General features: G+C 33.7%; 3 protein-coding genes across 5 annotated transcripts in view; 2 read left to right on the top strand and 1 right to left on the bottom strand.

Annotated features, from left to right (window-relative positions):
- Window positions 1–18,145, bottom strand: part of LOC115443007 (probable sodium-coupled neutral amino acid transporter 6) — a 36,902-nt gene extending 18,757 nt beyond the window's left edge. The window contains exons 1-2 of one of the 3 annotated variants that reach the window (XM_037442445.1): window positions 17,970–18,145; window positions 18–196 (exon numbers count right to left, since the gene is read on the bottom strand). In XM_037442445.1, the coding sequence (XP_037298342.1) occupies window positions 18–189 (172 nt within the window). In that variant the 5' untranslated portion in view covers window positions 190–196; window positions 17,970–18,145. Of the gene's footprint in view, window positions 1–17; window positions 197–976; window positions 1,364–5,701; window positions 5,966–17,969 lie in introns of those variants that run through there. The other 2 variants (XM_030168276.2, XM_037442442.1) reach the window with 2 other exon arrangements.
- The window catches only part of LOC115443006 (ornithine decarboxylase), a 36,206-nt gene continuing 26,021 nt past the window's right edge, over window positions 8,856–19,040 (top strand). Inside the window, exon 1 of the mRNA XM_030168274.2 lies at window positions 8,856–9,073. The gene's annotated coding sequence lies outside the window, so the exon portion shown is untranslated. The remainder of the gene's footprint in view (window positions 9,074–19,040) is intronic.
- On the top strand, window positions 10,206–10,814 carry LOC115443002 (thyroid transcription factor 1-associated protein 26 homolog). The gene has a single exon (XM_030168270.2). The coding sequence runs from the start codon at window positions 10,206–10,208 to the stop codon at window positions 10,812–10,814; it is 609 nt and encodes a 202-aa protein (XP_030024130.2).

Genomic DNA, 19,040 nt, shown 5'->3' with positions numbered 1-19,040 from the left:
AACATAGAATAACTTACCGCAAGTAATAACACTCTTCGGGAGAGTGATTACTGGAAACACTCCTAAAAAGTCGACTATGCACAGGATAGTGAAGAGTACGCTGAGCCCGCCCGTCGTCTGGCCCACTGTGTAGTCCTCGTGATGGGAGACCAGGATAGTCTGCTTCGCATTTCCTTCGGGATCCTTCATTATTGACCTAAAAAAATCCATGAATGAAAAAGGAATATGAAATTTCCACTACTTCAATTCGAGACCTCGTTGAGTTAAAAGGCGAATATCCCATCCCTAAGTACGCACTCTTAATAAAATAATGACTAATTTCGAAATTGTTAATTTTTGGCAGTCGTCATAAAATTTATTTTTGTTTGCCGCCTTTTTTTGAAGTTGCTATAAAATTGAGCTTATTAAAGATAGGTAAAAAATGAAACCTATAGCATGAAAAAAAAGGGAATAAAATAAAAGGTCGCAAACAGAAATTGGTTGTTTGACGATTCCCACACATTGGTAATATTGGAATCGGTAGTTTTATTAAGAGTGCGAGTAGATTATTTGCCGTTATTACTTTTTAAAATAATTTAAAAAACAAAATTGACTGGCAAACCAGTTAGATATTTAATAATATCAGTATATCTATGCCAAGATGCATAAAAATAAGATTAATGCATAATAGAGGCCAATTGGAAACATTCAGGCATTGACCTCGATGTTCAGTTTGCTTTTAATACACTAAGTAGTTTTTAAGTTCGAAGATTATAGTTCTAATATAATTGGGGAGTTGTCTATTACTTAGGTATTTAGATTAAAAACAAACGACGATCTGATTTAAATATCGAATAATTGGACAAAGTTTTGTTAATTTAAATTTCTAGAACTGGATTTGAATTACTATTGTAATTTTAAGTGGTTTGTTAAATTTTACTAAGCAGATACTGTCCTAAGTATATTTTATTTAATGCTAGCGTTTAAAGCTGTATACCAGGAGGTCTTGGCTTCTTTGACTGAACAGGTACTGTCGCATTAGGTGGTAGAATTTAAGACTGCACCAGGAGATCTTGACTTCCACTCTCAGGTCCATTTTTATCTCTGAAAATCATTGTTTACCACTTCCAACTGATTTCAAACGCTTTTAGTCTTTCTTTTATGTTGAACTATAATTTGACTACTGTAAATTGTTGATAAAAGTAATAAAAGTGCCAGCTAATAATGTATAAAGAATTAAAACAGCAGTACTCAATTTGCGTATAATCTTAAAGTTCCTCTCTTAATTACAAGGACGCAGAATGTATGACTGAATTAATTATCATTTAAAATTCTGCCTACCCCTTCGAGGACATGAACGGATAATTTGTATTATGCATAATATTCAAATACATTAATGTTAAATATATATGTCGGAGTGAAAACTCTTTACTTGGTTATTTTTTTACATGACCGGCGAAGTATCACCGGTGTATATTTATTTTCCAGACAGTTATTCAAATATTGAAACACTTCTTTACTTCACTAACAATTTACTGCATAGTAACACTAGCGGAATACACAATGTGCTCGGTTCGAGCGTCCAAATAAGACTCGTACAAAAACTTCTACAAGATTCTTGCTCTCGTCGTTCGGCCGGTCCTTATATTGACAGCAGTCGACCTCCCTCCTCTTCTAATACTTCCTCGATGTAATGATAGATGGCGCCACTATCGCTCCGGAAATTCACCAATTCAACGAATAACGAGCTGCTGCGGCGACATATAAAATAATTTATATTAATGTTTCTGATTCATGGTGGTCCTATCAGTATTTGTTGAATTATTACTATTATTTCAGTTCAGTAGCCCTCGCACACCGAAAGACGCTCTTGGCAATGACAGTGCCACCTACCTTCCAAGCTGCCGTCGATACCGAGGGTCACCATAATGTGCAAAAGGTGCATAATGTACAACGGCAGACAATCCCCTGCCTTCCGCCTGCGGCCCTCGGTCCCTATTAGTCGCCTCTTAAGAGAGGCAGGGGATACCGTTGTGGATTTCTTCAAACGCCATCACTCTACAAAGCGGAGTGTAGTGTTTCTCTGGCACAACTTGAGAGCGTCTGCGCGTAGCCTTTAGTTTATTCAGTAAAGGATCCTTAGACCATTTGGAAAGAACGTGACATGTGCTTATTGGGGCGAATAAAAATCCTGTTACTTCCAATGTCACTTCTACATATGTATAGCGTTTTGTGTATTATTAAACGCACACGTAAATAAATCTTAATTACTTTTCTGTGCATGAGCATTATTTTTTACTTTAGCAGTTTTTTTTTAACATGACTACGTTTGTTAGCCTGGCAGGACCGGCTTATACAAACACACTAGACTTTTGCATAAACGCTTTAGGCGCTCGCAACCATTGAAAATTAAGTGATCATGCTGAGGGCAGCCTACTAACGGGATATGAACCTTGGCTCAGGAATGTCACTTGGATGAGAAATCAACGAATTAGTAGAAAGGAAAGATCATATAAGGTGCGTCCTTTATTTATTATCTAAGAATTTTGTGCAGGTGAGTCCGCGGGAGAAAGCTAGTCTATATAAACCTTGAAGACGTGTGAATTACTAATAAATTAATTACTATTATTTCAAGAGAATATATAATTTAGTTCAACAAAGTCTATATTTTATGGTTTCATAAATTGTATGTATAATTAATATTACCTACCTAATAATGCTAATGTAGTTAACTATTTTATGTTTGACCGTGCCTTCTTTGTGATGAAGGCTGGCTGGTAATAGTATCTTATTAACAGATTTCAAAAAAGGAGGTTATTAATTTGACGTATATTTTTTTTTATTCATACTTTTTAAATTTGAAATTGGAATGTTCGTAAAAAATTTTGAACATAATATGTTAAAAGTGCGCTCAGAAACCTCTCAACCGACTTAGATGAAATTTGGCACACGGATAGAAAGTCCTCGAAGAAATATTTTTTGTGCTCGTAATTTTGTTCTCGAGGAATATATTTGAATTTTTTATCTCTAGATGGCACTAGCATCGAACAGATGGCGCTAGGATCGCTACAGTAATTCAGGGACTTTTTAGTGGAAAAGGTTATTCACCTAGGAGTAGCCACTTGCAACCCCTAGTAATAATAATACCGGCCCTATACAGTTTGTACACTTGGTCCTTGGATGACGTTAGATGTTGTTGGAGTGCGTAGAGAACAATCACCGAAGACATAATAGAACCGTTTATTTATATTGCTAAACGCGACAAAAGTGTAAAGGTTTTATTTTCCGCATGTTTCCACCGGTCGATCTTGATAACTTTTGGACAGGCCCATGTTCAGCAGCGGACATCCTGCTGACGATAATAATGATATTTCCACCTTCATAAAAGTACCCCCCAACCCCCCTCCAAACTTCGCTACGCCGCTGGTTTTCACTTGCGAACTACGTTTCTACAATTCGTTCCATTTTAGAATCAGCTATCGCCACATCTAACTGGTAAGTGTGATCACACAATTATGTATGTGGAACCTATTATCATTAGCGTATCAGAAATTTTCTGTTGGGGCGCATTATGCGTATGCAAAGAAATTCGCCGATTTCAACGAAAGACCGCACTATGTGGGTGGCGACGTTTTTTCTGGCATGGACAAAGACCTTTTTAGGGTGGTAATTACCCCCCACTCCAGGCTATGCCTACACGTATTATGCTAAACAAATTGCGCACTGTTTCGACTACCCGCTGAATGTATAATAATTATCTATAGTCGGTAGTCGGCACACGATAATTCCTTAACCAATACTTACTAAAAAGCAATCTGTTTTTTACTGCCTATTTAATGTTAATAATTTTTTACTATAGACCTCATCTAAATGGCCACGCACACTATAATTCCTAGACTAACTAATATATGGCTACATATACACCTAGTCTGTTTTTGTGTTTACAATAACTGGGTAGCAGAGACCACCATACTCGTAAAAAACTTAAGACCCTCCTCTGAGCAAATAGCCTTGAGTATTCCTTCCAAACTTTGTATACAGTGGGATTATCCAATTATTGAATAATTTCTTAATTTTTTTTTAGGTGTTTTTCAAATCTATTTTAAACTATGAAAGTTTGTTATTTTTTATCAAATTGCTTAACAAATTGTCTATAATAGTATCGTTTGCAAATTAAAACGACGTGTACTTTAGGAGATCACGGAATAAATAATTTAAGTATCCTTTTCATTGTGAAATGAATGAACAACATCAATATTTAAAAAAAAAACAACCAAAGTGATAATTCAATATGACATTTTTTGTATACGTATGATAAATTTTAAAAATTACTCAGTTTCTACAAATACGCTTACTGCGCCTTTTTGCTGGCGATACTGCTATTCATTTTATAAGTTGCCTACTTAGATCGATGCAACATGCTTTTTCGTTTTTTTATAAGGTTACGAAAAATATTAATTGGATGGATCTTGTTTATTATTATACTTAACAAATGTCTAAACAATAAACAAATTCTTGGTACGATGATTTAGAGAATATTAAAATTTTATACATATTTATCCACACACTTTAATTCGAGTACAGTACACGACAGTAGATATTACAAAACAATACTCGGCAGTGGATATCACTCATTGACTTTAGAAAGAGATAATCGGTTATTTTCGGCGTCGTAGAGCGTCGTAGAGCGTCGTCTCTCTCACACCTATGTGTTTTGTCAGTGACTTACCAATTGTCTTTACTATACTTCGATCTGTTATATTTACTACAAGAATTGTACATATTGATGCTATATTTTTAATATAATAAGTAATTAATATCACGATTTCAAATATCATTATAATTTGCGCAGCAAATTTTTCATGTTAAAATAATAAATAATAATGTTTAAAATAAGAATTGAACGGAAACAAAGTGACAAAATTCAAGTACAAACACATCTAATATGAATTTTATTTGCAAATTAAAAAAATATTTTTATAATAATTATTCGTGTTTACCTCAACCCTGGAACAGGTTAACGAGAGTCTAAAAATATGACATTTCATTAGCGCATTGTAAATAAATGTAGATGTATGTTAATATAAATAGACAAGGCCTGATGGACTTGTTAGAGCTCAGAATATTTGCAGGCGAGGTGACAGACACGGGTTTTTGCGATAGCTAAACATATCTAGGTACATCAATATACTACCAGGTACCTACTGCCATCCTATATTTTTTAAGATTAATTATTTAATTTTAGCAGATAGGAACAGGTTATAATCAAGACAAAGATATTTCAGGGGATCACGACCGTCAGAAATGAGGAAAACAACCAGGATGAAGTATTCATCCCAGCTTAGCTTAGCAGCAAATTCGGATATTTTCACGCAAAAACATACATAGATCCTAAGAATATTTAATGAGTATGTTGGTACGTTGATATAAATAAAGTTTAGTCCTTATTTTTAGGAGTCGAGACGCGTTCAAATAATCTTTAAGCTATTTAATTAAGTATAGCATTATCATGACACTGTTATGGTTTCCGCTTCTCGGTTAAGTATAAATTTTAGTTTCTAATTTGTCATTAAGTATGGCCTGTACTATATTTTTTTCTGCATTCTTTTTTCATCGTCTGTTCTTAATTTAAATTTAAATTTAAAAAATCAATAAATTTGAAAATATCCTCTTCTAATTAACATTAACTAGGGCATCGAACTTTAATCCAAGGAAAACTTACGATTTCACTGAATTTCTCCGTAAGGTTTCTTCACAAAACACTTAACTTCCCATTTACACAGTCTTTAGAAAACTTAAAGGCACAAAAATGGTAAAACTTAACATAGTTTGAGGCACGTTGGTAAGTCTTGAGACAGTCACTACCATACTAAATTACTGACTATCCTGACGAACAAATTCTGCGTGGATCGTCACCGACAAAAATGCTTTAAAGAAGCCTGCGATGCAAGCCCGCGTCGACTGACGAATGGTCAATCAGCCAATATGTTGACCTCAGCAATTAGAGGACATTTAAACGGACAACGTTTTGATGTTATGTGAGGTCAGGAATATATTAAAATTACGTACAATTTAATTAGAATTTTGCATTTTGAAAGAATTCGCCTGTGAGAAGGAAGAGTGGAAAGGAAATATTTTAAGCATAATTAATTGCGTAATTTTTGTTGGTTATCAAAGCTTTTAAATACTCCATATTTGATATTACCTAGGTTAAGAATAGTCCAGATACCTACTTCATTTGTAATTTGTCTAGAACAAAACAATCTGTCACGTTAATGTTTCTGAATAACTAATAAGAGGTACCCTGCATTGTTGTCACTCTTCAAGATTTCTCTTAATAAAGCTGCTCGACCGGCTATATGATGGCATTATCTGGTTTATTTTTCTTTTTGTAAATTTTTTTGAGTGCAAACAATCAAGGTCATACGAAGGTGTGTTTCGCTGACGTGACAAGCCAACCACCTAATTTCTAAGCTGTCTTGAAATAGTATCAACATTCAGAATTTTTAATTTGGAATCACTGTATTAATTTTCATTAAACTGGTTTTCCTGGCCTCAACATCAGATGTTAAAAGTGAAGTGAGTCCAAGGAAGATGTAGACCGGCCAGCGATAAAAGTATCCTTCGATGATCGACAATTGTGGCGGTATCATAAAACTCGTCTCTCGTATTTCAATGCTTTCGCAGATTAAACCAATTATGATGAAATCAGTAGCATAGCTTGTCATAGAGGCCCTATATCAAAATTTGGTGAGGTCTTTCAAGACAGTACGACCTTTTGGGCGCCCCCTTAGTTTAATGTAGGTATGGGCTAAGAAGGGCTCCTAAAGCTTGAGGCCCTGTATCATTGCTAGGGCTGATACGGCGGTAGCTACGCCCCTGGATGAAATTTAATGGTGGTAGGATATTTGCATCCGCCCGAATAGCGATAACCGTATACAATGTGTAAATTGCCATAGTGGTCCACATCAGTGTCATGTCCGAGATCAACCTGTGTATCTAGTTTCAGACAGACCGGCATAATTGTGGACTGACGAAGGGTGATTATCCCTCGTCAGTTCACACTCTATCTGGATCCTACTTTATTTACCACCCGTTGCAGTGGACGTGTCTTTGCCATGGCTGTATATTTAAAAAAAAACACTTAATACTAAGAGAATACCGTAACCTCAACCCAAAAAAATAATAGATTACTTTCAAAATATTTGTGACAAACCAAGTTCTACGCAGGCGTGGCTGCGAGCAAAATATAGTAACAAATTAAAATGCCCTTTGTAAACGATTTGCGCCCGACTGTACTAGGAACACAGCCGTAATCTAATACTCGAAGTAACGAGCGTATCGAACGTTGGCATGGCCCTATTTACGCCACTTTCGAACATTCTGATCTAGGTCCGTGTCCTATAACCTAAGTATAACTTTGTTTCACATCTATGCGATGTAGCAGGCCGTGTTCATAATTTAAAATTATTTTGGGTATAAGCTGGTACCTATGACCTACATGAAAGCCAGGGGCGTAGCTGCTGCCGTATCAGCCGTATATTGATATCATTGGATTTAGGGGTCCCTCTTGGCCGATACTAAACTAAACCTACATTCAACTAAACGGGCGCCCAAAAGTTCGCAATGCCCTGAAGAGCCCCTCAACAAATTTTGATATAGGGCCGCTCTACGCCACTGACGAAAACTATTAAAATTTTAAGCAATTTAGGAGAATTCTAATATCTCCTCTCTAACTACAGCTTTCAGGGTCTATAATTTCTAAGTACGTTAATAATTTGGACAACTTGCAATACAAAGTTAGTCTGCGCAGCTGCCATCGAATTGTTCATTCCTCCCAAACATGTAGTCTTTCATGAAGTCTACATGTTAAGTTCTAGTTTGGAACATTACAAGTTTCTTATTTTTTAATAGAATCCACACAATTACGTCGCGGTAGTTTTAAAAGGGCCTGACATTAAGTGAGTCGCAATATCCCGTATAGGCGAAATTAGTGAAGGATTGTGAATAATGATAACAAATATCAACCGATTTAAGTAATTTTATTATAGAATTTGGTAATTTTTGTTTAGTTTTCCCATATATATACATATATTATATTAATTTACTTATTTTACAAATGCAAAAGTTTGTGAAAATATTTGTAACAAGTAAACGCAGAAACCGCTGAACGAATAAAAATAAAATTTGGCATACGGTTAGACCATGTCCTGGATTAGAATAAGGTAATAAGGTACCTACTTATTATTCCGACATTTGCCTTCGGAGTATGTAAATATTTCAATTATTTTGTCAATTTTCTAACAGATGGCGTTGGCGTCGTACACAGATAGCTCTGAATAGCTATAGTGATTTAGAAACTTACCGCTAGAGCAAAACTTAATATTCTATAAATTTATATTGATTAATATAATGATTCCAGAACTTTCATAGGTACCTTTGTTACACTACTTTTAATGGTTAAAATACGGGCAAGCAATTTTTTTTTTTCCTTCGTCCTAAGAGGACAGGCTATAGTCTTACGACCATACTGCCTAGTCTTACGTACGGGCAAGCAAATTGTTGGTAATGTTTCTTGGCAAGCAAAAACTAATCATTGTCATAAAAAAAAATTAAGAGTGTCCATGTACTTTAGGTTATTCACTATATTGCATGCTGTGTTTTTTTGTACAAAAATATACGTAAGCTGTTCAAACTATAATAGTATCCGTGTAGTAAAAGAAAATTATATTATTTAAATATTATGTACCCAGTCAAAATAAAAAAAGTGAGACACATGACGCATGCTCCGTTTCACGCTAGCCGATCAATAGCTTGACCAAGTTGACGTAGATGGCGTAGCGTTCGCTATCGCACTTCGGTCGATTCCTTCCTTTTCTCTCTCCTTTTCGTGACATTTTGCGAAACATATCGCATTCGTTTCCTGTGAAAAATTTCCAAAATATCGCATTAGGGTATGGTCGGTAAAGTTAACCGCTCGAATAACCGTGAATTAAAATCAATAATCGTGGTTAAGTTTTTTTGTGCCAAGTGCAACTAAACAATCAAGATTCCGCCGATAATTCAAAGCCTACCCAGTGGGTGGCTGAATTTGGTAAGTGATTTCATCATGATTATTATTTTGTATCTATTTATACTGCTTTTTATGCATGTTGGGAACGCTTTATGTGGTTATTTTTCATGTGAAAAGCTGAATAAAATATTAGTTATATATAACCTGTACGTGTGGCGATTCGGTTGGTTCAGTCGTAAGCGAGTACAAAATGTCTGAATAAGCATAAAGAACTGTTGGCATATGTTCTGTTGTTTGTTTAAGTGTATAGTTAAGAGCGAACGTACGAGATTGTAGGGGTGATTAACATTTACGAGCATTTCGCTGGAACATTCTGCACACGAAACTTTTCCACTATAGATGTTAGCATCGTATTATAGTATAAATGCCAAAGCAATAGCTTAGAATACGGCGATATTTTACAAAACTTCCAGCCAGTCGGCAACCTTGAGTATCATTGAATAAATTTGCCTCAAAATAGATCTCACAAAACATTCAATCATAAATCGTTTTCCAATGGGTAAATTGTGTAATTTCAAGGTTGTACTGAATTGAAATTGTTCTGAACTAGATTAGTGTAGTTGACAGCCAGTTATCAGTCAGTTATAATGTTATGAGTATTAGTCTGGAAAGTTATTTTTTTAAACATATGGATGATTAAAACTGTCTAATTTAAATATTCTTTGGTTTTTATTAGCTAAAATTGTCATATTTTTTTATGACTAGCATATGATAGCGTAACAAGTTAATAAATTGTTTGGCATAACCTTGAGTTTAAATTAACATCTATATTTATAATAGAAATTATGTAAGATCTGCAAAAAAGGTTAAGAAAGATATATGAGAATTAAAACCACATTTAATATTTATAATAAATTTATGGAAATACAATAAAAGGCAAAGGTTTGAATATTGTTTCTGGGTTAAGGTTTTATTAATTATGTTATAAATTATTATACATATGCTATATAAACGGGTTTGAGATATAATCAGGTGTGATAAGTATTGAAATGAAAAAGCGTGTTTTATGTATGTCTATCTGCATGTAAAACTAAATTCTATATGTAATAAATTTTATAAAAAAGTATTTAGTTATTTTAGAAACCATCCTTTTTTGTTTTTATTTGTATTATGAAACACGCTTTCTCATTTCTTCACCAGGTCTGAAGCTAATATGGAAATGAAAAATTTAAAAAACAAGAAGCAAGAAAAAATACCTGCTGACATGGCAGTCAGTAAAAGGCAGGAACAGTTTGATGGAAACAGGGGTGTTACAGAAAAGAAACCGTTTGATAAAAAAGCTTACCGTCTAAAAAAATACAGCAAGAAGTACAAGTTGGACCAGTGGGAGGAGAACCGTAAGAAGAAACTATTACGAGACTATTATAAAGAAGTTAAAAATGAACCTAAAGACAATTTGACAGGCTCCTATAAGGCAAAGTCATTTGATGAGGATACAACAGATTCCAATAATGTTGGCAAGTTCGTCAGACATCCAGACTTAATTGAAAAAGATGAGGAACAATCCAAAATCAAAGATGTACCAAAGAAAGATCCATATCATAAAGCTAAAGAACACTATAACAAAGTTAAGGAAGAGAAATTGCTGAAAAAAGAGAATATAGAGAAAGCAAAAGAGGAAAGGAACCAGAAGTTGCAAGAATATAAGAAGAAAAAGCAACAGAGGTTTAAAAAGTTGAGCAAGAAGAATAAAAAAGGGCAGCCAATGATGACTGGAAGATTAGAAATGTTGTTAGAGAAAATTCAAAAGAATGGAAAGTAGATAGTAATGTTTTTAATTATCAACATTATGTTTGAATGTTTTAGTAATTTAGCATTTATTATAGGGAAAATGTTAGTATTTTTTTTTATACAGGGTCATTTTGACTTTGTGTCACTAAATGAAACCACACACTGTCTGATAATAACACTTTACAATAACTTAATCAAACTGTAGAAGTAAAAAAAGGGTAAGTTAAAAACAACAAATATCAATCAAAGATAATTTTAATTTTACACAACCTAATGGTACTACTACTATTTTCAAAGAATTTTTCACAATGGCAACATCATCTTGTCTTGCGCCATATTCATACAAAGTCAAAAATGACCATAATATGTATTAGAAAAATAAAACTGGGATTTTTGGTGCAAAAATTTGTTATATTTGGCACAATGTTAGCAAAAATTATGATGAGTGTTTGGTTTCATTTATTAATGTAATGTCAAAATCAAAATTACCCAGTATAATACTGAAAAATATCTCAATGTATGCATTTTTACACTAAGTACTATTCTTATAGCTTTAAATATTAAAGAAATGCCTTATTATCCATACTAGTGAAGTAATAGCGATTTACGATTGAGTTGACTGTTAACTGAGTTATTAATTTAAATGACTAGCTGCATTACTGTAAAAAAAAATGCTGTAAAAGAATGCTATGAATTTAAAAGTAAATATTATGTTTTCCTGTATTCTATTTTCAATAACTTGATGTTCTTGTTGATAGTAATTTTGGGTACTTAATATTTTTCTTGACTGGTGAATAAATGAAGTAGGAAATCTATAAATAAACTTATAATTTTTTTTTAATATTAAGCATTCTTAGAACGCTGCCCATGTTATTTTTATGAACAATTTATATAAAAATAATTTGAAATAATTGCAGTATCTCAATTAAATATAAACATATTACATATGTATTTTTTATTCTACAAAGATTTTACAGCTTGAATGAGTGATATTGGGTCTTACTGCTCAGTATAAACTTGGAGTCTGGAATTAGTGTCCAATATGGCGATGGGCTTGCGTCCCAACAATTATACTTGGCACAAAATGGGTTCCCTAGTTCCATTTCTGCCTACCCATCCAAAGCTAAAGGCGTGATGTATTTGTTGTTTTTGAGCTCAAAATACTATATAGTTTTTTGAAATGGGCACTCCTACTGAAAATACACGCTAAATGTATCACCACCAGTTTAAATTTTAAAAAATGACATTAGTTATCCTTTATTACACTTGTAATCTAAAATTGGTAGGGTTATTTGTCCGCACTTAATTGAATGTTTCTCGTTCTTTAACATTGTAATATGAGCATGAATTTGCAATTGGTTTCTGTTGCTGTATGACTGAATGTTTTCCATTTCATTTCCGCGCAATAGTCTTAAAGTTTGTGGTGTAAGCAAAATAAATAAGTTTTAAATATTGATAAAATTTTTCAATAAATTACGATATGGAAATGTGAGTATGTTTTAATATTATTTAGTTTATCTTTAAAAGAACTAATTTCATTAAAATCGTCAATAATTAAATTATAAAAAAGCACCTTTGATTGCTCTTTAACAAAGCTAGCTACTTATTTGTTGATAGATATTATGCGATGTGTTAATCAAATTAAAAATAATCAAAGTATGATGTTAGATTGGAGCTGTTTTAATTAACATTGTTATGGCAAATATTGATAGCGTTTTTCATCTACCTTTAAAACAGAATATTTATAGTTGGAACATATTTTTTACTCATTAATGCGCTTTAATATTGATTCATATTCATTGTAAGAATATCACTCAGCATTATACAAAACTAGCTTCAGATCGCGGCTCCGTCCGCGTCGAGAGTTTTCCGGGATGAAAGTCCCGCTATATATTTCCCTGGGATAAATAGTGGCCAGTGTCCTTCCCAGAAACTCAAACTATTACCATTACAAATTTCATGAATATCCGTTCGGTGGTATTTGAGTTTATTGCGTTCAGGCATACGCGGATGCGGCGGGGACTATTGTTTTATATGTAAGGAAGTTTCTTGTTATACACCCACTAAACAGATTTACACTTGTTGAACAAGCTATGCGTAAAACAAACTTTATAATGTACATAGAACTGTTCTGGATACACTATTAATACATTTAGTTTTGTTAGAACAAATCTATGTATAAGGCTAAAGAGTTTGAATGCTAATATAACTACTAAATCGTTTTTTGTTACTAATAGGAACCTATATTACTCCTGAGTGGTATAGGCTACTTTTTCAATTGAATCAATCGGGCATTGATATATGTTTTGTAAGTTGTTCCTTTTAATTAATAAAAACAAATAAAGGCCTCACGATGGCTAGAATAGTTATCTTATGGGCCCTCAGTGTCACTGAAAAACCATTCATTTATAAAAGAAGCATGAGACTAAATTAGCTGTTGTCTCCGAGTCCACAGAGTTGGCATTTGGCCAAAAACCTGATCAGCTGTGAGGATAAAAATCTGCTCTTTTTAACCGACTTCATAATACATAATATGGTGAAGAAATAATTTTTCTTAGGCCCAATTCTCACGAAAAGTAAAGGTTTTTGTTTTTCAATATCATAATTATAGAATTCTAAATACTAAGTGCTAGGGGTCGATATAATATTAACAAACTTGCAACTCGAAAATTAGTGTAAACCATCCGAAATAAGGTACTAATACTAAATTGAAGGAAATTTAAGACAACAGTCCGAAAACACAAAACTAGTTTTGTTAGACGCTTCTTATCGTTTTTATACCTATATATACCAAATATAAATGATACAAAAAGATGCTGTAGCAAAGCAATATTCGTGCATGAAGCAAAAAATAAAATTCTAGTACAAGTCTAATTAATGACCACTATGGAAGACAGAGAGATTCTTGAAAATACATTAATAATTTCATAACATTCCGTCTATATGTGGACATCGCTTTTAAAGAGAATTATGTACTTCTAAATTTATTTATTTCCAGATTTTGACTGACTTAAAATTTGAAATAATAAACATTATTATTATTATAAAAAAATGGAAGATGTATAAAATCATCTTATTCTCAGCAATGGTGTATTTCGAAACTTGTACTTAGAAGCCAATGTACGACACGCAAAGGTTTAACCGTCTTCATACGATATTAATGTGCCTTTATGTGTCCGAAATAAGTATTTTTTATACGGGGACTATAACGTGACCCACAGCACTGGAAGGTAAGTGGAGTGGGGTCCAGGTGGTGTTGACCGACGGGGAAAATTAAAATATAAAAACCGCTATAAAATCCGAAAAATAGTTTAATTTTATTTACATGAGATGTTTGCTCCTCGCCAGTCGAAGCAATTATGCCAGTCTGTCAAGTGCATGAAACAATGTATATTTTGTAATGAATAGGCTCCACACCGTCTCTACAACACTATTTAACAAACCAGATAAAGCGCTATATAAACATGTTTATTTATTCATGTTCATATAGCTATTATCTTTACAAAGATTTTGTGTATCAGCAAATATAATAAAGTAGATGAGACTGATAACAATGTGTAAACATGGAGTTAATAATTTTATTGTTTTGTGCATTTTAGATCTCCGTGAAACTTATCTTCATTATGCATTATCTTTTTGTTAGTATTCATACAATGTGGTTGGTTGCTGAGCGAATGATTATGATGTAATATTAAATATATTTCGCATTATTTTTTCCTCTAACAATGACCTATGACAGTACATTATCGCTTAATTGCTGAAGGTACATGATTAGACTCTAAAATCGTAAAAAAATATGTAGTTGTTTATTACAAGACACTAGTGGTAAACATAAATATATTAATAATAGACTAGTTTCTCGCGGCTTCGCTCTGATGAAAAGCCTTTCCCTCTACAAAGGCCCAGAAACACTACGGATTTATAGCGCCATCTATACAAATCTAATTAATTCCTATAAATTGTCGGGATAAAAAGTAGCCTATGTTTTAATCTAGGACATGATCTACTAGTGTGCCTAATGTCATTAAAATCCGTTCATTCTGCATTTACTTCTAGCATTCAAGTATTATCACAAACTTGCGTATTTGTAACATCGTTAAGATTAAGTTTCCCGGATTTGAAAGTCCCGACTTTAACCAAGTGATAGAAAAGCCATTGAGGATTTGTTATTTTAAATCTGGGTAACTAATGCTGATGGCACACCCATCAAATCGAAGTTAATGTTAAGTCCAAGGTTCAATTAAAAAAATCTAAGGTCAAAGAATACATCACATCGTTTACAATAATTATAAAGCAAGTATGAATGTAAAACGAAATTTATAACCAAAAATATAGTTATGTATTTAGATACCCATCATATCTCCAAACATAAATACCCTCGAAGTAATACTTAGTACTCAAACTACATGATATGCAGACGAGACTCCGATATTCAAGCCCTGTACTACCCTCCCACCCCAGCTTAATTCGCGTTTCCTGATTGGCCAGTGGCCGGCTTGCAGAAAATCAATACTGCCACGTGATCTACCTATTTCGGGCTTGCATCGGGGTTGTACCTGTAAATAGATGTATTGTATAAGTCAGCCTTTCATTACGACATTGATGTATTGCTAGAACGAAATTTGTCATTATTATAGATAGTGTTTGATGACCTTCGAAGAAGCCTATGTCCAGCAGTGAACTGCACCGGGCTGATGATGATGATAAATGTTTACAAGGTTCAATAGCGGAATATATGAAACTTAGGAAAGAAGTATGCTGGCGTTTTCTTTGTTAGGATCTATAAAATACAGCAAATACACATAAATTGAAAAGCGGGAAAAAAATATTAATATTGCTTTTTCCTTACGCGTGATAAAATAATTTTATTTTACAAGCATAATTTTAGCTAACGAAATAACTATTAATTATTAACCGATAAGTAAAACGTATGCGTACAAGAGTGCCCCACGTCACTATCAAATAGTTTTGGTCCTTCGAGCCGGATCACACATTGCATACAAAATACGATTTCGTTACACAACTGCTCTGACTGCTTATTTTCGCGCGAATTTTGCATACAGGTCAGTCGTATTTAAATGTTTTATGTTATTTTTTAGATTTACCCAGTAATGTTATGGAATTTTAAATGAATTTTGAGGAAGTTTTAGTTAGTTTATTTTTTATATGCGTATTTTGTGTAATATTTATTTAATCAGTTTTCATGCGATTTATTGGAATTTAGATTGACTTTTCAGGTTGAGGTAACATGACACTCGTAAAAATATCATGTGAAATGTTTAATACACTTCTGACAATTTAATGTCTACGTATTAAATTGAGATTGCAATGCGGTGCTAATTAAAATATGCGACGATATTTAGTAGATAAAATACCAGCAAAATGGCTTATAAATGAGTACAAAAGATATTTGTACCCGCCTCAAAAACGACCACCGATCACAAGACTTAAATCCGTCATAGTCGGCCACTTAAATGTGTCGCGTTCCGGGATCAGCCTGTGTGTATACAGTTTTAAACATGCCGGCATTATTGTGTTGACTGGCGAGGGATAATCATCCCCCGTCAGTTGAAACAACCATATACGTCTCTATGGTATAAAAAAAGTTACCGGGTTTATTAATTAAGATACCTAATCATGATATCAGTCATGGCAATGTTGGCTAACCAGGCGTGTGTTTAATCGAAAACCTTTGACTGGACCCACGCAATCAAGAGGTTAATGATAATTTTGGCGCCAGTTCAGGATCCTGATAACTACAATGAGCGCTGATAACCGTTGCACGTTTAGTAGTGTTGGAATAATTAGCATTAGCATTAATTGTTAGCATGCTAATTCATATTAAGCATTTCACAAATTAAATACAGTTGCTATATTTCGTGAAGTGCTAATTAATAGTTCTCTAAATGATTTTGTAGACTTAACGTATGCTACACTAGTTTGAGATGTTTCGTTTTAGAATTTAAAGCTTGGTTAGGTCCTGAAGCCGAAGAATTCAGAGACCTGTCTATAATTTGGATAGTGCGAAAGAGAGTTCAACTATCTCTCGAAGGGTCCCAAAAAAAAGTAATCAAAATAAGTAAAACGAGAGCGTCGCGATAAAATTGTCTTTTATGCGTCCATTTCAACGATTAATTCAAAGATCGATACAGTTTATTAATGTAGTTTATATGTACCTTAAACTGATGCAGAAAAGAGGAACACCAGAGTTTCTTGCCCGTTCTTCTCTGGTGAGAACTGCTTTATGAACTGACGGTAGAATTAATAAATCTAATTAATGTATAACATTTCACCGTGAACCGTGTAATGTAAAAGCGTGAAGCTCTTGCCGTAATAATTATGTGGGTTAATATAATGGTTAACAAAGTTTAAAGTTGCTGAGTTTCCCACGTCCCATCGTAGTTCAGCATAAGATAAACACGGTTGTCCTAAAGTTCATGAGCGTTTTGCCAAAATCTGTAAATCATAAACACTGGGTAATAAAACATTTAATACAACAGCAAGACCTACTTGGAAGCCTACAGACGACAAACTATATACAATAATGCACCTATGCTGGAATTTTAATGAACCAGATAGAGGTAATTTAGGTAAATAAAATGTTAATGCTGTGCTTCGCGAGTTTTATGTAACAATAAATTTAATCATAGTTTACAAAGGATTTGCAGAAATTTTCCAGATGCAAAGAACATGCTGTAAACACGTCGTAGAATCATTGATATGTCTTTTTTAAAACCTCTTCAGTCGATAATATAATAGAAAACTTGCGCTTTGGAAGAATTGAAATATATTGAAACAAGTTACTATTGTCGTCATTTGAAATTAAACGTTTTAGATGTCTGCTAAAACAGTGTTCTTTATTTACCGCCATTTTCAATAAATGAACTCACTATTCGTTACATCGCGAAAATGTACCTAAGATAACGTTTTTTTTATCATACTTTATTGTGTTTGGTTCATTGTTGGGATTGGATTGAATACTAAGATTGTGATCGTTTATTGAAATTGCCCGTAGAGGATATGTCAGTCTAGGTAAGCAAAAGGATATTTTAGTCCACTGGAATATCCTCCTGTCTACCTTATACGCCATTCAATATCTGTATCGGTCTTTGAGTTAAATGATCAAATCTAGAAGATTTGATACCACATATGTATGAAGCTAACATTACAATCATGTTATACTCACGCATTTCTTCGTAGTATTTGACACAGTAAGTAAATCTTGTACAGGCACCAGTGCAGACAATGCTCACGTGCATCGCCAACACGAGCCGCCGTTATCGCTTTTATCTATGTGTACATGGAATTATAACTTTAATAGGGGGGCTGTGTTGGTCTTAATCTTAAATATTCCTGGAATATTAATTAAGTATTATGTAAGAATCATGTGTCTTGCTAGAAAGTTCGATGTACATTTTTAGGTACAATCTATCTTGATGTATTCCTTCAATCTTTTGTATCTATTGCAGTCGTTTTTTACGCCTTTAGATGGATTCCGAACTGGCAATTTTTAATAATATTAAAGCTTTTGAACATCTTTTCAAAGTCTGGTAAGCTATTTTACTTTCCCTTCCATAGAAGTCGATGACTATCATGGGGCAGTCATTGACTATATGAATGATATTAGGAAACAAAGAACGTCGGTTCTTTGTCTCAATATCATCAGTATTAAAATGGAAATGCTTATGCACATAACATTATGTACGTTTTGTAATATATATAGGAATATTAGGCTATGAAGCGAAAAATCAAAGACAATGCTTGCGTGATTCACATCATATTTACCAGCCACTTCTAGATTTTTTATATATACCCGCTTCGAAGGAAGTTCATTTAAGTATTTGTTAATTCTGCATTTTTGACGTAGTTATGGCTTATGGCTATCACGGAATTGTACCATTGAAATACATGATTAGTGTAATAATAAACACGAGATACAATAGACATAAATAGCTAGGTTACAGGCGTAGCTACAGTTAATTGCCAGCCAAAGGGCTATGTCCCAAAGAATAAAAACGAAACAAATTTTCAACTACATCAAATTGTATATTTGACCATTTTTAGACGGTTCACAATTCGTGGTACTAGATTGCCTCAATATCCGGGGATAGGTACTGACCTCTTAGCTACTCTTAGCTAGATATTTTACGCTTATAGAGCAAGAGGCACGAAGAAAACATCTTCCTTCGACAGTCGAGTAAGATAGCATTGCAAAGATCTGCCGTCCAGAGCCTCGCATTAGTTTCGGGCGCCACTT

The sequence above is a fragment of the Manduca sexta genome, chromosome 4, assembly GCF_014839805.1.
Source record: "Manduca sexta isolate Smith_Timp_Sample1 chromosome 4, JHU_Msex_v1.0, whole genome shotgun sequence".
NCBI classification, from domain to species: Eukaryota; Metazoa; Arthropoda; class Insecta; order Lepidoptera; family Sphingidae; genus Manduca; species Manduca sexta.
This window is presented reverse-complemented; position numbering and strand designations above follow the sequence as displayed.